General features: G+C 41.1%; 1 protein-coding gene across 3 annotated transcripts in view; it reads right to left on the reverse strand.

The window, feature by feature from the left end:
- Positions 1-4,642: 4,642 nt before the first annotated feature.
- Positions 4,643-21,483, reverse strand: part of MPHOSPH9 (M-phase phosphoprotein 9) — a 2,191,511-nt gene continuing 2,174,670 nt past the window's right edge. For all 3 annotated transcript variants that reach the window (XM_044068924.1, XM_044068922.1, XM_044068923.1), the window contains one exon: positions 4,643-5,295. In XM_044068924.1, the coding sequence (XP_043924859.1) occupies positions 5,194-5,295 (102 nt within the window). In that variant the 3' untranslated portion in view covers positions 4,643-5,193. The remainder of the gene's footprint in view (positions 5,296-21,483) is intronic.

The following is a 21,483-nucleotide window of genomic DNA, read 5'->3' on the forward strand; positions in this document are numbered from 1 at the left end:
AGTTTGTAAATGTAGTCCTACTGAATCTGGTTGGCTGTAACCTGGTCCACATATGGACTGGCTAGATGTTAGCTTTTGGCAATTACTTTTTTATATATATATAGATTCCAGCTCAAGTGAAGGGTAACTCATCCTTATTGCAAAGTTTAAAGTGGTGAAAATATCCTCTGGATGGCTATGTTGATTAACAGCAGTTTAAAGGTAATAGTTAAATGGGAAGGGATAGCAACTGAGAGTGTACAGCTGAATGTTAATATTTCAAGTTCTGAGATGACTAACTTGAGAGTATATGGGGATCTACTTGACTGATTCTAATTTTGTTTTCTTTTGATTCTGGTTCTTCTGATTCATTAAGAAGGTAATTTATTGATTTATTGTTACTGGATAATATGTTTAGATCTGGGGAATGGCTGGTTGGATGAAAAAACTGGAGATATGAACCCAAATGGTGGCAAATAGATGTGGGGAGTTGATGGAGGAGCGGGGAGTAATGGGTAAGGGAAGCGGAGCAAACTGGTCTAAAGACTTTAGAAGCGACTGGTGTCGAACTATAGGTAGCTCCGAATTCCTAGAGGTTGAAGCCAGACAGAGCAGACAGCATGGATCTAGAGATACAAAAGGCAGTGTACTGTATCTGCCTATAAACTGAGATTGAGAGGATTCATGTTTCATGGTGGAGTCTAATGTTGATGCACTACATAGCGTTTTTAAATGATGCTTGCTTTGATGGCTAACACATTTTAAAATGTAAAAAAATTCTGAAGACATAGAATAAAAGGGTCTATATTACGATGATGAATGCTTAAATGTTCAAATCTGTAAAGGTCGACCTTTACAGATCAAACAGTTAAACGTTCAAAGTTGTAAAAAACTAAAAAAATAAACAAATACAATTCAAAGCCCCCGGGCCAGTGGAAAATACGGCCCAAACCACAGAATCCTTTACAAATGCTTTCTATGGACACCTACAGGAATCCATGGATCGTGCTATCCCAAATAAAACCAAGACTCATTCCTCCAAAGGCAGGAGACCTGTCTGGGGGCAACTCCCAGATATGCTCTGAGTTAGTTCAAAATGACAAAAAACACACTGAACCCACAGACAACAGGTTCAGTGCAAACCCCCCCCTTCCCCCCCATCAGAGCAAATGTCTATCCCAACAGAGTGTAGCCTCCCTGACATCACAGATGCACAGGTGAGAGCTGCCCTCTCCAAAGCAAAAAAACACAGCATCAATGGGACCGGACAGTGTCCCAGGCTGCATCTTACACGAACTCCAAGAAGAACTGAACCCTCACATAAAGTCAATGTTCAATCTCAGCCTTACTACAGGATATGTACCCAAGGAATGGCGTACAGCAACAGTGGCCCCACTCCACAAAGGTGGTGCCACAACGGACCCCAGAAACTATCGCCCTATAAGCCTGACTAGCCTGGTCTGCAAAGCTATGGAGCGTATCATCATGAAACCCATAAACAAAGACATTGGGAACCTCCAAACACTGGATCCTACCCAATTCGGCTTTATTAAGGGCAGATCTTGCCTCTTGAACTTGGTCGACTTCTCTGAAACAGTCACCAAGGCCATAGATGAAGGGAAGGTAGTCCACACAGCCTACCTGAACCTTGCAAAAGCCTTCGACACAATACCCCACTCGGGCATCATAAATAAGCTCACCAGCTTAAATATCAACCCCTATGTCACAAGATGGGTTGCAAACTGGCTCAGGGATAGAACCCACATGGTCAGAATTGCAGGTGCCATGTCAGGCTCTAAACCAGTTACAAGTGGCGTCCCACAAGGCTCAGTCCTGGGACCTCTCTTGTTTGGTATATATTTCTCTGAGGTACAGGCTAACATAGGAGGACTATGGCTGACCAAGTTCGCAGATGACTGCAAACTGGGTGCCATAATCGACTCGCCGACTGACACAAGCATCCTCCAAAAGGGTCTCACAGAGATGGATAACTGGTGCCAGAGCCATGGCCTAAAGCTAAATGCCAAAAAGTGCATAGTCATATCCTTTGGGAAAAACAAAGTGCCCACAAATTACCACATAGGTGGTAATCCATTAAGTACGGAAGAAGTAATTAGGGATTTGGGGACCCAAGTAGATAGCAATCTCTCCTTTGACAATCACGTTGCCAAAGTGGTTAGAAAGACCTTCTATATAGCCCACCTTATCATGAAAGGGTTCACAGATCAAGAGAGGTCATTGTGCCCCTCTACTCATCACTCATCAGGCCCATAATTGAATACAATGCCCCATTTGGGATGTACCTTACCCGATACCTGCAGCAACTGGAAAGACCCCAAAAGCACCTCACCAAGAGGATCAAGGGACTCAAATACATGTCCTACGCAGTTAGGCTGAAGAAACTCCAGCTCTACTCAGTTGCTTACCGCCTAATCAGAGGCGATCTGTGCCTGACGTATAAAGCCATGTCCAACCCAGAATTAATGGACATGCTCCACCTCAGGAAATCCAAATCCCTTAGAGCTACATGCTCCAGGGACTTAAACCTCTGCACAGAAATAAATAGGACATGCTGGAGGGACAGATTCATATCCCAGAGGCTCCCCTCACTCTGGAACAAAATCCCAATCCATGTTAGGCAGAGTCCCTCAATGACCCTCTTCAAGAGAAATCTTGACAAGTGGATGGGAGATCGTAGGTTTACCCCTGGGATCTCTTCTGTGTCCCTACTAGACAGAGGCACAGTAAACTAACCTCAAAAGGGCTATCTTCTGTGACCTACTATACAGAGGCACAGTCAACTAATCTAAAAGGGTGGCGAAAGCCAAACACACTCTTGCTAGGCTTATAAATGCCCTAGGGCAGATAGCCTAGTATCAACCTATGAACCTATGAAAGGGTTGTAGCAGGGGGCAAGCCCCCCTGCACCCCCCACATCCTCACTACTTAAATATACCAACTCCGAGATCGCACTTCAGTGAACTACAGTGCGGAAATGGGAAATTTCCCATTCCCCTACACTGTCGCGCGATCTTGGAGTTAGTATATTTAAATAGGGGGTTGCAGGGGGGCTTACCCCCCTGGTTAAACGTTTTAGCTTTTCTTTTTGAGTTGTGAATTTTTTTTTTAATTTTTGAAGAAATTGAACGCTTAACTGTTCGATCTCTAAGGGTCAACCTTTAGAGATTCGAACACTTAAGCATTCGTGCATCTAATATAGACCCAGAATAAAAGATAGATTTAGAAGTTGTTGATTTTTCTATGAAAGATTTATGGGGGAATGCATTTACGACCAATGCTAGAAGGGTGTGTGCATACATACATAAATACACACACACACATTTTTTCAACATTATACTTTCACATTGACAGATTGAATCACTTATGTAAAAGGTCACCTTTATGGAGGATGCAAAGTGTGCGTGTATATATGCACCACTGATTACAAGGTACTACTTACACACTGACAGATTAAATCACTTAGGTAAAAAGTCATTGCTTGTGAATGGTGCACCAAAGTATGCTTTCTTAATGTTTGGATGTTTCTTACAAGCATGACTGGACTGTACCTGCATGTACACTCATGTACTTTGTTATAAAGATTTGAATAAAATGGTGATTAGATAAACATCTGCTGAACCAGAAAAAAATAATAGTGACCACATATGAATAGTAGTGACCATATATGAACAGTAGTGACCACATATGAATAGTAGTGACCATATATGAATAGTACTGACCACATATGAATAGCAGTGACCATATATGAACAGTAGTGACCACATATGAACAGTACTGACCACATATGAATAGTAGTGACCACATATGAATAGTACTGACCACATATAAATAGTGACCATATATGAATAGCAGTGACCATATATGAACAGTAGTGACCGCATATGAATAGCAGTGACCATATATGAACAGTAGTGACCACATATGAATAGCAGTGACCATATATGAACAGTAGTGACCACATATGAACAGTAGTGACCATATATGAATAGTAGTGACCATATATGAATAGCAGTGACCATATATGAACAGTAATGACCACATGTGAATAGCAGTGACCATATATGAAGAGTAGTGACCACATATGAACAGTAGTGAATACATATGAATAGTAGTGACCATATATGAACAGTAGTGACCACATATGAATAGTAGTGACCACATATGAATAGCAGTGACCATATATGAACAGTAGTGACCACATATGAATAGTACTGACCACATATGAATAGTAGTGACCATATATGAACAGTAGTGACCACATATGAATAGTACTGACCACATATGAATAGTAGTGACCACATATGAATAGTAGTGACCACATATGAATAGCAGTGACCATATGTGAACAGTAGTGACCACATATGAATAGTACTGACCACATATGAATAGTGACGATATATGAATAGCAGTAACCATATATGAATAGTAGTGACCATATATGAACAGTGACCACATATGAATAGCAGTGACCACATATGAATAGTAGTGACCATATATGAACAGTAGTGACCACATATGAATAGTACTGACCACATATGAATAGTAGTGACCATATACAACACTGCTTAATGAAAACAACATGCTGATGGCAACCCTAAACAAGTACACAGAATATACTGGCGAATGAGAACACAGGAGAATAAACCATTAAAAATAGTTTATTATAAAAATATTTTTATATGAAAACAGCACAATATGTGCCACAATGCTGAACAAATCAGTGGAATGCAGTGTTTTAATTTGTAAAACTTAATACAATTTGGCAGAGCACCTTTAAAGTAAACCAAACATTTGCAGTCTCTGATGTACTGCTTCATACAATTCAAGTTCTGATCAACTGTAGAACAGCTCAGTTACACTAATCATAAATAAATATAATATATGACTTAAAAAAGGAAGTACGAAACCTGTTAGAAATTAAACTTAAAAGATCTATACATGTAATGCCTTTAGATTATACACACACATCTTTGTACATTAGTATAAAATATAATATATATTATGGTTCCACTTCTGAGCTGAAGTAACAAAAATACATGTAAAATATGTGATACTATCTTTAAATACAAAACATTCAACATACATTACATGATCTTTCAAATCTAGACTGTGGAGAAGAGCTCCGTTCACATTACAAACTATTGTTGTGCAGGACAACTTAAAAATGAGTGCAACTAAAGACATTAAAAAAATCTACAGGTTTGCAGAAGTCCTTAAAATATGAAATCTCTTTAAAGTCATACGGATCAAACCCAGATCATGATTGATTTTTTCTAAACGGTCTTCCATAGCTTCCTAAAAAGTAAAAGAAAGAGAAATGAAATTGAATTGGTGTCGATGTATGACAGATGAGCAATAGTGTGTTTCAGATCATTTGTGCATTGTCACAATAACTCAATGAGTACAGTACCAGTCACTATAACCCGAGTACAGTACCAGTCGCTATAACCTGAGTACAGTACCAGTCTCTATAACCCAATGAGTACAGTACCAGTCTCTATAACCCAATGAGTACAGTAGCAGTCACTATAACCAGAGTACAGTAGCAGTCGCTATAACCCAAGTACAGTACCAGTCGCTATAACCCAGTGAGTGCAGTACCAGTCACTATATCCCAATGAATGCAGTACCACAAAAAAAAAAACTATCTTGTTTGCTCGTTTCCCACCTTTTCTAGCCAGTCCATATCCCAGGCTTTGCTTGTCTCAGGACTTTCTTTTCTGTGTTCAGAACTATCCAGACCTTGCTGTGGTAGAGGGAAGTCCTACTGTTTACCAGTGGGACTGGTGAGCATGGTACTGCCTATCTAACACTAAAGGAGTGGTGCCCAGCTCTGAAATTGTAATTTTATTAGCCTTTTTGGGCTGATTTCTATCCCTTTCAACTTTCTGGCTTAAAAACGCATGTGTTTGCACATTTTTCGCATTGTGCAGCACTGCGAGGCTACAGTTAAACTATTCCAGGTGCCAGAAAGTCTGCTCTTCAAATTTTCCCTTAGAACTAGCTGGTTTCTCAGTAGTAGCACTAAAATCTGAACCCCTGTGACTAGCACTTGCTCTAGAACCTGCTGGAAAGCACTAAGAAGCCTGAAACTGATACAAGCACTCAGCTCTCCTTGTCAATAAGGAGAAATTAATCCTAGGCACTAAACAGCCTATAATTGCAAAGTATCTTGCAAAGGTAAGGGAAAACAGCTCTTATACTTTACAAAAAAAGCACCTAAACAGGCATGTCCAAGGGTCAGCTTCCAGTGATTTCTCCTGTCCACCTGGTGAATCGGGGCATACTGGGGCAATGTGGCAACTGACTCGTACACAGACAATCCTCTCCTCCTACCACCCAACACTACAACCTTTGAGAGATGCACTTACATAGCCAAACTGGAAGCAAAGCTCTCTCTGGCCAAGATTGTGCTAGACAGTCAAGGAGAGAAGGTTAACACCTGCACTACACCTCAAGCAACTCATAGCCCTTCAAAACCCACACCATCGACACCCACACATAACAACACTAAATCCACATATGTGGAGGCCCTTAACATTAACTTGCCCAAGCAACAAGTACCTCCGAAGCTGAAACACAAACACCAGTCACAACCAAAGTGACACATAGCTCACAACACCAGTGTGCCACGTACCTCCCTGGACTACATGAAAAGAGACATGGAAGACCTCTCAGATCATGTGGCCCAGGCAGGTATGACCCTAGCCCTGAGTAGCATCCTGCCTTGGCCCAGAATGATACCACAGTATAAGGACAAAATGATTGACTTCAACAATTGGCTAAGCTTCTGGTGTCATTCAAAGGGGATCCAGTATATGTCTGCCTGGGAAGACATGATCGACAAACCACAATGCTTTCCCAGAGATGGTCTGCACCTGTCACCCCTGGGATTCAGGTTACTGGCTAAAGCTCTTGCCACCCCTATAGTGCCTTTTTAGGCAAGGTTTAAAGGATAAAACCACCACCGTAACAGATACAAGCATGCAAAATCTGAAGGTAATGCTATTCAATGTTAGAAGTCTAAACCTCAACTCCTAAAAATGGAGAACATCGATATTTGTGCAGTAACTGAGACCTGGTTCAAGGCTCCAGAGAGCACCCCTGCAATACCAGGCTACAACTCTTACCACAATTTTCGGCCACAAAACCAAGACCGAAACACTAAAGGTGGAGGAGTGTCTATATTCACCAAGGATATTCACACCTCCAGGCTAGTTGCCCAACACAATGCATCTGAAATTCTCCAGGTGTAACTAACACTAGGTAAGACTACAATCCAAACTGTAGCTTGCTACAGATCCCCCACTATGCCCCACGAGTCTCACTACACCTTTCTAAACATACTGGAAAATATTAAGATACAACCAAACACCCTAATACTGGGTGATTTCAACTAGCCTGCCATTAACTGGTACCAACTCCTTTTCCCAACGGTTCTTGGAATTCATAAATTCCAATGCCCTGGATCAACTAATCCATTGTCCCACCAGGGGCTCCAATATCCTAGACCTGGTCATTACCAACATGGGAGACAGATGCTCCACACCAGTGGGCACCCCCTCATTGGTCAGGTCTGACCATAAGCAAATCACTCGACATCCACATCCCACCCCCACCCCCTAGTAAGGAAACCTCCTTAAAAAACTTCTCCAAAGCCAACTTCATGCTACTGAAGTCAGAAGTGACAAACTTCATGACACCCATGCAAACGGGATCTGAAAGTTCGACTGCAGAATCCTACACTAAGGCACTGTAAAGCACATCCACTCGTGCATGAATCGTGCCATCCCAAATAGAACCAAGATGCTCTTCTCCCAAAAAAGGAAGCCAATCTGGTGGTCCCCTGCTATAAACAAACTATACAACAGAAGGAAGAAACTTGCAGAAAAGAGGAAAATCCCAGGATGCAAAAAAACTCCCTCACTAGCCTCAGTAAGAAGCTGAAATCCCTCATAAAATTCTCAAAAGCTAGTTACGAAAATAAAATTTCCAAAGACAACCACAAGGCATTCTACAGTTATAACTCCAAAAAACGAACAAACTGGATACTGAAGCATCTGAGGAAGTCTGATTTATGTGGACGAAAACGCGAACATTTTAATTTTTTTTCTTAATAAACTACAAGAGTTTCAGTTCCATTGGACTTGTTTCTTTCGAAGTGATATCCTTTTGTTGGTTTTAAACTGGATACTAAACACCAAAGCGAAAAGCCACCAACTGGATACGAACCAAATTTATTATACAACCAAAGCGAACATCAGTAGTTACATAAACGAACAAACAATAAATTGTGTGAACTTCAATATTCTATTAACGAACAAACAATAAAATGCAAGCGCTTTTGTTTAAGTAATCTTAAACTTCATCAGACACTGCTTTAAAAGACATCACTTCCTTTTATAACTTCCTGGGAATTCAAAAAAGCCCGCCATATGACTCTTCAAATTCGTACATGCCTAGTAGTAGTAATAAATATGGAAATAGAATCTAATAGCTAACTATACATTAAATTCTGTGTAACTTAATAAATATACTAAAATTATGTATCAATAACTAGATTATAAGTGGATTAACCCTATTAAAAATATTCTTTTATTCTATAAATATGTATATTGAAGTAAATAAATAAATTAAATTATATTCATGCTTGCCTCCAATAGTAATAAATATTTTGAAATAATCATTTAAAAATATAAAATATTAATAAATATATATGATAATTAATAATTTAATTACAAATTAATAATTTAATTAAAAATCTACACATATATTTATAATATAATAGATTATTTTATTTTAATCTTTAATTTTCTTTCTATTTAATGTCTTAAGTTTTAAAATTGGGGCTATTGAACTATGTTCATTAATTCCTGGCCACATATCAGCCTGTACTTTTATTTGCCATTGTAATTCCTTTTGTTCCAACAATAACCTCCAAGGATGTTTATCATCTACTTCTATATGATCAATTACTGTAAAATAAAACTGATGATCTATAAATTCATTAATATGTTTTGCTAAGGCATTATTTGTCTTGTTTTTCTTTATGGAATATTCATGTTCATAAATTCTCTGTGATAACACTCTCTCTGTTTTTCCTATATAAAATATAGGGCAAGAATTACACATTGCTAAATATACTACTGCTTTAGATTTACAATTGTATCTACTCTTCAAATAATATTTTTGTTTCTTAGATGAAAAGTGTGTCCTTCTTTAATTTTGAAACACTAACTGCAGGCTCCACATTTCTTCAACCCATTTACTATATTCCTATTTTTTGTTATTATATAAGATTCATTTTTTTAGTATGTCTTTAAAACTTCCACCTTTTCTGTAGACTATTTTTGGTTTATCACCTAAATATTTTTTACATTATGGATCATCGATAAGCATTGCCAAATTATTAATAAGTATTTCTCTTAATAAATAATGTTCTTGAGAATAAGTAATAATTAAAGCTTTTGCAAAATTATCATTTTCAACTTTATTTCTATCATCAATAATTTGGTCATTTATTATATTAAATGTATTATTATTAATAAACTCTACTAATTCTTGTTTACATAAAATAGGCTTAAAATGACCATTTATTCTTTTATTGGTTACTTCTAATATTAATACATCGACCAATGCTTGTGAATAACATTTATTAATAAACATGTCTCTTAAAAAATCACATTCTATTTCAAATTGATGAAAATTAGTGATCATTCGAGCAGCTCTAACTAACTGTCCCTTCACTACCGATTTTTTCTGATGTTCGGGATGGGAACTATTATAGTGAAGGAAGCTGTTCGAATATGATTCTTTTCTGTGGATAGCTGCAATATATGTTTCATTTTCAAAATCCTTTGTCAATTGTATATCTAGATAATTAATACTATGTTCATTAATATTCCATGTACATTTAAAAAATTCTGTAGTCTGATTAATATATATATTAAAAATTAATTTAAAATTCCTAAAGTACCATTCCAAATGAGGCAAATATCATCTTGGAAACGATAAGATTTAATAAATGAAGAATATTGACTATTAAAAATATAATTTTTCTCCCAGAACGCCATAACAAGGTTTGCATATGTGCCTCCAAATGGAGAACCCACTGCAATACCTTTCTTCTGCAGAAAATATTTTTTATCTAACATTAAATAATTATTTAATACTATTTCCAAAAGTTCTGTTATAAGAATAATTAATTCCTGATTAACACGATATTGAACTAATAATTCATTAACCCACTCAAGCCCTATTTGTGGTATTACTGTATATAAATCACATACGTCTATGGTTACTAATATGTCATTTTTATGCTTATTTCAAAATATTTATTACTATTGAAGGCAAGCATGAATATAATTTATTTACTTATTTTAATATACATATTTATTTATACATTCATGTTATAGAATAAAAGAATATTTAATAGGGTTAATCCACTTATAATCTAGTTATTGATACATAATTTTAGTATATTTATTAAGTTACACAGAATTTAATGTATAGTTAGTTATTAGATTCTATTTCCATATTTATTACTACTAGGCATGCGCGAATTTGAAGAGTCATATGGTGGGCTTTTTTTAATTCCCAGGAAGTTATAAAAGGAAGTGAGTGTCTGATGAAGTTTAAGATTACTTAAACGAAAGTGCTTACATTTTATTGTTTGTTCGTTAATAGAATATTGAAGTTCGCACAATTTATTGTTTATGTAACTACTGAAGTTCGCTTTGGTTGTATAATAAATTTGGTTCGTAGCCATTCTACAGTTATGTCAAGAATCTAAATGGCAATGCTCAGATCTGCTCTGAGCTACAACAGAATGGCATTAAATATACTAATCCCAAGGATATTGCCAATATCCTGGCAGATCGATTTAGTACCAACTTCACCCCCCACTCACCCCCTAAAGGGCCCATCTCAATACCAAAAGATTGCCAAATTCTGGTAATCACAGCCACACAGGTAGAAACCGCACTCTCCAAAGCTAAGAATACAGCATCCATGGGACCAGATGACATCCCAGGCTGTGTACTACATGAACTACAAAATGAACTGGCACCTCACCTAAGTGTCATGTTTAATCATAGCCTCACCTCAGGCTTCGTGCCCAGAGTGGCGCACAGCTACAGTTATCCCACTTTACAAGGGGGGATCCGCCTTGGATCCCGGGAACTACCATCCCATCAGTCTGACAAGCCTGATCTGCAAGGGCATGAAACGCATGATCATGGAAGTTATAAACAAAGACATTGGCAACCTTCAAACACTGGACCCCACCCAGTTTGAGTTTGTGAAGGGCCGATCTTGTCTCCAGAATCTGATTGACTTCTTCAAATCAGTCTCCAGAGCTGTGGACGAGGGTAAGGCGGTCCACACAGCCTATCTGGACCTCGCCAAGGCCTTCAACACCATCCCCCACTCTGGAATCTTAGATAATCTTACTAAGCTGGGCATAAATCCCTATGTCTCTCCAATTGGCTTACTGACAAAACCCAGACTGTAAAAGCTGCCGACTCCAAATCCAGCTCCAGACAAGTGGAGTACCTCAGGGTTCAGTCCTGGGACCACCCTTGTTTGGCATCTACTTCTCTGAAGTACAGGCCAAAACTAAGGGATTCCGGTTAACAAAGTTTGCAGATGACTGCAAACTGGGAGGCATTACTGAATCCCCAAATGATGTGGATATTCTACAAAAGGGCCTTACAGAAACAGATGCCTGGTGCCAGAGCCATGGGCTCAAGCTTAATGCCAAGAAATGTATAGTTATCCCCTTTGGAAAAAAAAACATGTACCCATGAATTACCACATAGGTGGCAGTACACTAAACATCAAAAGTGTGATGAGAGACTTAGGGACACAAGTGGACAGTGGTCTCACTTTTGATCACATCGCCACAACAGTCAGGAAATCCTTCTATGTGGCACACCTCATCACTAAGGGCTTTTCATCCAGAAAAAAAGAAGGTCATTGTCTCACTGTACTCATCCCTCATTAGACTCATTATAGAGTATAATGCCCCATTTGGTATGTACCTGACAAGACATCTGCAACAGCTGGAAAGGCCACAGAAATACCTCACTAAAAGAATCACAGGCCTAAAGCAGATGCCATATGCTGACCATCTAAAAAAAACTCCAGCTATACTCTGTGGCATATCGTCTACTCAGAGGAGATCTCTGCTTAACATAAAAGGCCATGTCAAACCCTGAGCTGTTGGACATGCTCCACTAAAAGAAATCCCAATCCCTCAGAGCCACACACTCCAGGGATCTAAACCTTGTTATCACAATGAACAAAACATGCTGGAGGGATAGGTTCCTGACCCAGAGACTCCCCATACTCTGGAATAGACTGCCCATACATGTCAAGCAGAGCACTTCCTTGGCCCTCTTCAAAAGGAACCTTGATGATTGGATGGGAGATAGGAAATTCACCCCGGGGATCATGTCAGTCGGTCGCCCTGCTGGACAGGGGGTCCAGAGAAGTAAATATTGTGGGAAGAAATATCCAGGGAATTGTTATGGCTAGGCCTGTATAGGCCCTAGGGCTGATAGCCTAGTACCAATCTATGAACCAGTCACTATAACCCAAGTACAGTACCAGTCACTATAACTAGAGTACAGTAGCCGTCACTATAACCCGAGTACAGTACCAGTGACTATAACCCAAGTACAGTACCAGTTGCGATAACCTGAGTACAGCACCAGTCACTATAACCAGAGTACAGTAGCAGTCACTATAACCCAGTGAGTGCAGTACCAGTCACTATAACCCAATGAGTGCAGTACCACTCACTATAACTCAGTGAGTACAGTACCAGTCGCTATAACCCGAATGCAGTACCAGTCGCTATAACCCAATGGGTACAGTACCAGTCGCTATAACCTAATGGGTACAGTACCAGTCGCTATAGCCTAATGAGTACAGTACCAGTCACTATAACCCAAGTACAGTATCAGTTGCTATAACCCAATGAGTACAGTACCAGTCACTATAACTCAATGAGTATAGTACTAGTCACTATAACCCAATGGGTACAGTACCAGTCGCTATAACCCAACAGGTACAGTACCAATCACTATAACACAATGAGTACAGTACCAAAAGACATTAGGACCTGCAGTAAACCTAACAACTTTTGTTCTACACTGCTGATACTGAAAAACAGCAGCGCCACGAGTCAGGAAGTCTATTAACGAAACCCGCTTCACCCTTCCTCTGATACCAATGTTTTTCATAAATTCTGCACAACACATTCATGCAGCATAAGCAGGTGTGGGGAGTTGATATCCCATAATGACAGGAAATAAAAAAATGTTTAATCCTAATAACTCACACAGAGAACTGAATAGGAGTAACATAATCCATGTACATTTGTAAGGTCTCTCCATGAAACTAAAAGCAAACATAGGTTAAACAAATGCAATTAAGAGAACAGAATTAAGTGCGAGGCCAACAAAGCAAATGAGTTTATGAAACGCATTAAAATGATCTCACTTAACGTTTCCCTTTATCTTGTTGTTTTTCATTTTACACATCAGCACATAAAAATAAATGTTTGAAAGGGCCTGTGTTGTGTCCACAAACTTTAGTCTCTTTGCCCTTGATTAATACTGTAACTCTCATGCCCACGGAATTTAGTCTGCGTCCTTGATACAGAAACTGTCTTGAATATGCCAAAGAATATTAACTTTCCCTCAATCTAGACAATAACATATTTATTTATTTGACATTTGTTACACAAAATTTAGCTATACAGTGAAAACTTAAACCAAAATTCACTAGGTGGACCACTGGAATAGTGGCCTTGTGTATACCCTAATCTCTTGCTTGCTAAGATATCCACATTGATGGATCAACAAAATCTCAGTAAATCTGAAGCTTGGAACGATGGGAAGCCTATATCATTCAAACCAGCAAGTCGAAAGAGGTACCGAGCAGCTAGTATCCAGAGGAAAAAAATCATTAGTTAGTATCCCAGTACTGATAAAATTCTCTGTCGTTCTTATATGCTTCTACGGTAACCAACATACTGACGATCTTTTCGTTTATGTAGCTGCGTCTGTCACTAGGATTCCGCCTCCCTTATCTGCTTTCATTATTCTTCTCGAACAGTCCCGGCAAAGATTCTTCAGGGTTTGAATTTGTGTGGGCTGAGGTTGAAATATTTCCTCCTTTGTGGTTTGTTCGATGCCTTCTTTAGATCGGCTTCGCATTTACTTTCGAAAGCCGTGATTGTGGGGGAGGGGGGGCACAAAAGTTGCTCAGCTTTGCCCATTTTTGTCTCTTTTTGTAGTCAGTCTTTTCACTGAAGAAAACCTCGAGGTTTAATTTGTGCCTGTATAATTTTTAAGTCAAACAGTGTTGTACTACATTGCCTCTTTGGTGGGGCACAAAGGTGAGTCCGCTCTCCAGAAGTATTCTTTCTGTGGTGGTCAGTGGTTTTTCTGAGTGATCCTCTCTCCTTCTTCAAAATTAGTGTCTTCCATGACAGACTCCAAGGGGGAGTGTGTGTGTGTCTCCTTTTATAGGTTCACAGGTAGGTACTAGGCTATCTGCCCAAAGGCATTTATAAGCCTAGTCGGAATGTATTGGCTTTCTTTGCCCCCTTAGATTAGTTCCCTGTGCCTCTGTCCAGCAGAGCCATTGAAGTGATCCCAGGGGTAAACTTTCTGTTTCCCATCCACTCGTCAAGGTTTTGCTTGAAGAGTGTTAGCGAGGAGCTCTGCCTAATGTAGATTGGGATCTTGTTCCAGACATGGGAAGTCTCTGGGACAGGAATCTATCCCTCCAGCATGTCTTATTTATTGTTGTGGTGAGGTTTGGATCCCTAGAGCGTGTGGCTTGAGGGGATATGGTTTTCTTTAGGTGGAGCATGTCCATCAATTCTGGATTGGACATGGCCTTGTATATGTCAGGCAGAGATCACCTCTGAGTAGGCAGTATGCAACCAAGTACAGCTGGACTTTCTTCAGTCGACCTGCACAGGGCATCTGTTTGAGGCCAGTGATCCTCTTGGTGAGGTACTTTTGTGGTCTTTCCAACTGTCGCAGGTGTCTTGTAAGGTACATTCCAAATGGGGCATTGTACTCTATGATGGGTCTGATGAGTGATGCGTAGTGGGGCACAATGACCTCTTTTGATCTGGATGCAAACCTTTCTGTAATTAGGTGGGCCACATAGAAGGATTTTCTAACCACTTTGGCAATGTGATTATCAAAGGAGAGATTACTATCTACTTGGGTCCCCAGATCCCTTATTATATCTCCCGTATTTAGGGGACTACCACCTATGTGGTAGTTTGTTGGTGCTTTGTTTTTTCCAAAGGAGATAACTATGCACTTTTTGACATTTAGCTTGAGGCCATGGTTTTGACACCAGGTATCTGTCTCAGTGAGACCCTTTTGGAGGATGTCTGTGCCAGCTGGAGAGTCAATTATAGCCCCTAGCTTGTAGTTGTCTGCAAACTTGGTCAGCCATAGTCCTCCTGTGCTTGTCTGTACCTCTGAGAAGTATATGCCGAACAGGAGGGATCCAAGGACTGAGTCCTGGGGAACACCACTTGTAACAGATTTAGAGTCAGACCTAGCTCCCGCAACTTTTACCATGTGGGTTCTGTCCGTGAGCCAGTTGGCAACCCATCTCGTGACGTAGGGGTTCATGTTCAGGCTGGTGAGCTTGTCTATAATACCAGAATGGGGAATGGTGTCGAAGGCCTTTGTGAGGTCTAGGTAGGCACTGTGGACCACCCTTCCCTCGTCTATAAACCTTAGTAACTGTCTCAAAGAAGTCCAACAGGTTTAGGAGCCATGATCTACCCTTAAAACCGAACTGGGTAAGGTCAAGTGTTTGGAGGTTCCCAATGTCTCTGTTAATGAGATCCATGATGATGCGCTCCACAGCCTTGCAGTCCAAGCTAGTCAGGCTTATAGGGCGATAGCTCCCGGGGTCTGTTGTGGCTCCACCTTTGCGGAGTGGAATAACCGTTGCTGTGCGCCACTCTATGGGCAGGTAGCCTGTGGAGACGAGGAGTTTGAACAGTGTGTGAGGGGTTAGTTCATCTTTAACCTCGTGTAGGACACAGCCTGGGACACTGTCAGGTCCCATTGATGCTGTGTTTTTGGCTTTGGAGAGGGCTGTTTTAACCTGAGTGTCTGTGATTTCAGGGGCACTACATTCTTTTGGTATGGTTATGGCCCCATTTGGGGGGTGAGAGGGGAGTGAAGTTTGCACTGAACCTGTCTGCCAGGATGTTGACGATACAGTCGGTTCAGTGTATTTGTGCCATTCCGTGCTAACTCCAAGCAGATCTGAGAATTGCCACTTAGATTCTTGACATAGCTAAAGAATGCCTTGTGGTTATCTTTGGAGTCCTTGGCAATTTTTCTTTCGAAGCTAGCCTTGGCTGATTTTATGAGGGATCGTAGTTTCTTGCCGATACTGATCAGGGATGTCTTCCCTTCTTGGGATTTTACTCTTTTCTGTACTAGTTTCCTCCTTCTATTGTATAGCTTGTTTATGGCAGGGGTCCACCAGACTGGTTTCCTTTTCTTGGAGAAGTGAGTATTGGTTTTGCTTGGGATAGCATGATCCAAGCATTCTTGTAGGTGCCCGTAGAGTGCATTAGTAAAGGATTTTGCAGCTTGGGCCGCGTTAACCTTTAGCATGGGGGCTTTGAAACTTTCCACCTTGGTCTTAAGTAACGTGAAATTTGCTTTTGAAAAGTTTTTCATGGTGGTTTCTTTGACCAGGTGTGGAATGTGGATATCCAGAGTGATTACTTTATGGTCAGATCTAACCAGCGAGGGGTTGACCTCCGGTGTGGAACACCGGTCGTCCATGTTGGTGATGACCAGGGCCAATATGTTGTCACCTCTGGTGGGGGTGTTGGCCAGTTAATCCAGGGCGTTTGAGTTTACAAATTCTAGGAAATGTTGGACAAGGGAGTTAGTACTTGAGTAGCTCTCCCAGTTAATGTTTGGGTAATTGAAATCATCCAATATCAGGGTGCTTGTAGGTCCTTTGTTTCCCAGTGTTTCCAGAAATGCGGAATGGGGGTCCTGGGACATGGTAAGTGATCTGTAGCAGGCTATAATTTGAATTGCAGTTTGGCCTGTTGTTAGTTGCACATGGATGATCTCTAAAGCATCATGCTGTGCCACTAACCTGGAGGTGTGGGTATCCTTGATGAATATGGATACGCCCCCACCTTTTGTATTTCGGTCTGGGTTTTGTGGCGGAAATGTATGGCATGAGTTGTAGCCTGGTAGTGCTGGGGTGCTCTCTGGAGCCTTAAACCAGGTTTCTGTTACTGCACATATATCAATTTTCTCCATACTGAGGAGTGCCTCGAGTGTGTGCATTTTGAGGTTTAGACTTCTGGCATTGAGCAGCATTACCCTCAGTTTTTTGTTACTTGTGCTATTTACGGCGGTGGGTTTGTCTTTTGAGCCTTGCCTAAAAAAGGCACTATGGGGGTGGCAAGAGCCTTGGCCAGTATTTGAAAGCCTAAGGGTGACATGTGCAAGCCGTCTCTAGCGAAGCAGCGTGGCTTGTTGAGCATGTCAACCCAGGTGGACAGACACTGGATCCTCTTTGAATGACACCAGAAACTTAGCGAATTGCTGAAATTTATATATTTTTTCTTTATACCGTGGTATCATTCTTGGTGAGGGCAGGATGCTACTCAGGGTCAGGGTCATACCGGCCTGGGCTACGTGATCAGAGAGCTCTTCCATGTCTCTTTTCATGTAGTCCAGGGAGATGCAGCTCAGGTCATTCACACCAACATGGACAATGACAGAGTCATATTTGTACTTGTTCTGGAGTGACCTGAGTGCTTGTGTTATGTGACAGATCCTGGCACCCAACAGTGACCGTCTCCTTGTTCAGCCTAGTGAGTGAGACGTCAGTGTGCTTGACTATAGAGTCACCTATTACTAGTGTGTTGGGTATGTTATTTTGCCTTAAGGGCTGTGATTGTGTGGCACACTGGTTTTGTGAAGTATGTGTTTCACGGTTTGCGTTGGGGGGGGGGGTGGAGGTTGCTTGGATGTCTGCTTTAGAGGTCTCTGTTGCTTTTGCAGATTTTTATTTAGAGCCTCCGAGTATGTTTTTGTGTATTTATGTGTGTTTTGTGCCAGTGCTAATTTCATAGGTCTATGTGAGACTGGTGGTGTGATGCAAGTAATTCCCTTCTCCTCTTGACTGTCTGGTCCAGTCTTGAGTTGAGAGAGCTTAGCCTCCAGTTTGGATGTATAATTGCATCTCTCGCATGTATTACTGCTTGGTGGTAGGAGGAGAGGGTTGTCTGTGTACATGATGCAGTTGTAACATTGCTTCAAAATGCCCAGATTCACCAGTTGGACCGGAGAGTACACCTGAATCTGCCCTTTGGACATGCCTGGATAGGTACAGTGAACTGTTTTACTAATTGGCTGGTAAGGTCGAATAGAGAGCCTTGCCCTTCTCTACAGTATAGGGGGGGCCTAGCGCTAAGGTTTTTTAGTACTTGCTATGAGTTTTGAGCAAGTGCCGAGCTGAAACGTGAATGGTTTGAGTGCTTAAGTTGAAAGTTTACATGTCCTCATCCGTGGGGTGTTCTGAAGAGGTGTCAGATGAGAGGGGAAGTACCTCTACTGGAACTGGCTGCCCTTGTGGAATAGGCCTGAGCAACTCAGAGCTTGGAACCGATGACAGTAAAGAGGCAGGATCCGAAATATGGGAAAACGGTTCTCTCTGGAGAAGCATCCAAGGAAAGTAGATCACAGCCAGATCTGAGCATCAAGGGGAGAATTGGATCAGAACTGTCTAGGGCTGAAGATCCAAGGGGTAAGATCGATCTGACAAAAATGGAGCTGACCCTAACCCCTTGGACCAGACGCTGACCCTTCGGCTATGAGAGCTGTTCTGATACAAGGGTATAGGAGCAGAACCCATCAGGGAAACTGCTGGAGTGAAGGAGGAAATTTTTCTTGGATCCAATGCCAAAGTTCTCAGAGATTTCAGATTCTGTGGCTCCAAAACCACAGGTCAGATTTGAGGAGGAGACAGAATGGACTTTGAGTGGATCCAGTAGAGGACAGAGCTGGCAGAACCCCCATCTGTATCTTAGCTCTGAGAAATTTTCGCATCATCCTTCTAAATTTTATTCTCATACACTTCTGAAGGACCTAGAAGACACTGTGGAAAGGGGCCTGGAATGTTTCTTCAGAGTCTGAAATAATTCTGCAGGCAAAGTGGGTGAAATAGGCTTTACCATGTATTCAGGAGTACGGCTCCTAAGAGACGTACCCGGCTTTGGATGCGAAGATGTAGGATCCAGTGTGACGTCACCAGAGATGACCACTGCAGCGCTAAAACCTTTGGATCCAAAGGTAGGCTAAGAGAATTTGTATCCAAAGAGCCATAATTATTTTCACTTTTTCCCTAGGCTCCAATGAAGACCTGGGGGACTTTGGCAGAGACCGCTTCTTGTGCTCTAAAGAAGCTACTTTACTGGATTCTGAAGGGGCTTGAGCCCCAGAAGTAGTAGCGGGAAGTAAACCTTGCAATATAAGTTTGTTACACCTGTCAGTCAAAGCTCTGGGATTAAAAGTAGAGCAGACTGTACAGGTTGTAAATTAAATGGCCAGGACCAAGGCAATAAACACATGCTCTCCATGTGGGCATCTGAGCTTGGGATCTTATGAATACACTGGTAAGATTTACAAAATAATTACTAAAAGGTCGAGAGATCGAAGGTTTAACTGCCTGTCAGACAGAATGGTTTACCTGGCTCAATGTGCCACCTGTTCAGTGTTCTATGTGGGGAAACTGATAATGCCTTGAATCGTACAATATATCAACACAGCTACAGTATCCAACAGAATTACAGTAAAAGTGCTTTAGCTAAGCATTCCATTTTATCTGTTGATTTTCAGTTCTTTGTTTTCTCTGTGACAGAACAGATCAATAAGGGGACCTTTGTGGGTGACTGGCGGACACGACTTTTGAATCGTGAATTATTTTACAGCTAAAGTTGGAAGCCAGTAACCCCCTAAAAAAAAACAAAGGAGCCTTTCATTTTTTGGCTTCTATGTTTTTGAGGAGTTTAGCATTGCTCACCAATTTTCAATACTTGTAGTAATGTGAACACCTGTTTGCATATAGTTTGAAAAGCTGTCTCAAAGTATACCTGCACACTGGAACCACAAGCACCACACTCATCAATCTGGAAACATGCAGAACTTTAATAACTTGACAGCTGGACATGGCTAGCTATCCATTTAATGCTGGCCTCCCAACATCTTCTCTCCAACATCCACTGCTGATGTCATCCACTATAAATTGTCCTGCAGCCTTGTAAAAGTCAGACTTGTGCTGTGGCACTTGTGAAACTTGGTGGTTGAAATTCAGATTGCTGTCTGGTGTATTTGCAGGTCTTGCACCACTGGGTTTGAGCATGGGAGGGGGCTGTCAATGCTGGAATTAGTGGGGAATTCCACTTTGCAGAAGACAAACAATGACACATTTTCGTGTTTATTTGTAGACTGTGTGGCTCTAGCAACAATCTTTTGTCTGTATTAGCCCCTCCTGTAATATGTTATCACTGGTGGACTCAACAATTGCACCCAATATGCAATAGTCAGCAAACTTAGTAAGCCAAATGTGACATGTTTTAGCCTGGACTGTTGAGAACTAGATTCCAAACAGTAAAGGACCCAACATAGGTCCTTGGGGTACACTAATGGAGACATCTCTACTGGTAGAGGTTGATTCACCAACTTTCACGGTACGTGTTTTGTCAGTGTGGCAATAAGTTAACTATCTAGTGACACAAGGGGTAACCCCCAACTTGGAGAGGGCCTCAATGATACCTGAGTGGAGGATTGTGTCCAAACCCTACGGCAGGCCAAGAAGGGCAGCAAGCACGGTCTTACCTTCATCCAGGCCAGTCACACAGAATCGAAGGGCTGTCACATCACAGAGCAGCTATAGCATAACTTAGAACATACACCTACCTGACATGGTTGGACACTCGGTTAAACACAATCTCCAAACGGAATATGTTCCTGTAGACTTGTACATCAACATGCATCCATCTGAGTGGGGGGAGGGGAGCACCTGATGCATGCATGCATGTAGAGACACATCCTGACACTCCTCATCTGTGTGGTAGACCAACGTGCAACCATGGACCTTTTCTAAATGGACACTAATAATATCCTGGCTATGTGTAAAAGATGTGTGAGTTGTTAACGTTGCATCCATGTCTGTTACATCTGTTAGAAGAGGTCATTGAGGGCATGCATGATGACAAAACTATCATCCTGCAGAACTTGACAAGGCCAAGACATTTGACAGAAATTTCAGCATTGTCAGATGTAGTCATAAGCACCTATATCACCAAGTGGGTAGACCACATCACATATGTGGCATCTAACTATGTTGAAATGTGTGAAGTGACATATCTGGAGTCCAGCAATCAGGGCC

Source organism: Protopterus annectens, chromosome 4.part0 (genome assembly GCF_019279795.1).
Source record: "Protopterus annectens isolate FY-2018-M chromosome 4.part0, PAN1.0, whole genome shotgun sequence".
In the NCBI taxonomy this organism is placed as follows: domain Eukaryota; kingdom Metazoa; phylum Chordata; order Ceratodontiformes; family Protopteridae; genus Protopterus; species Protopterus annectens.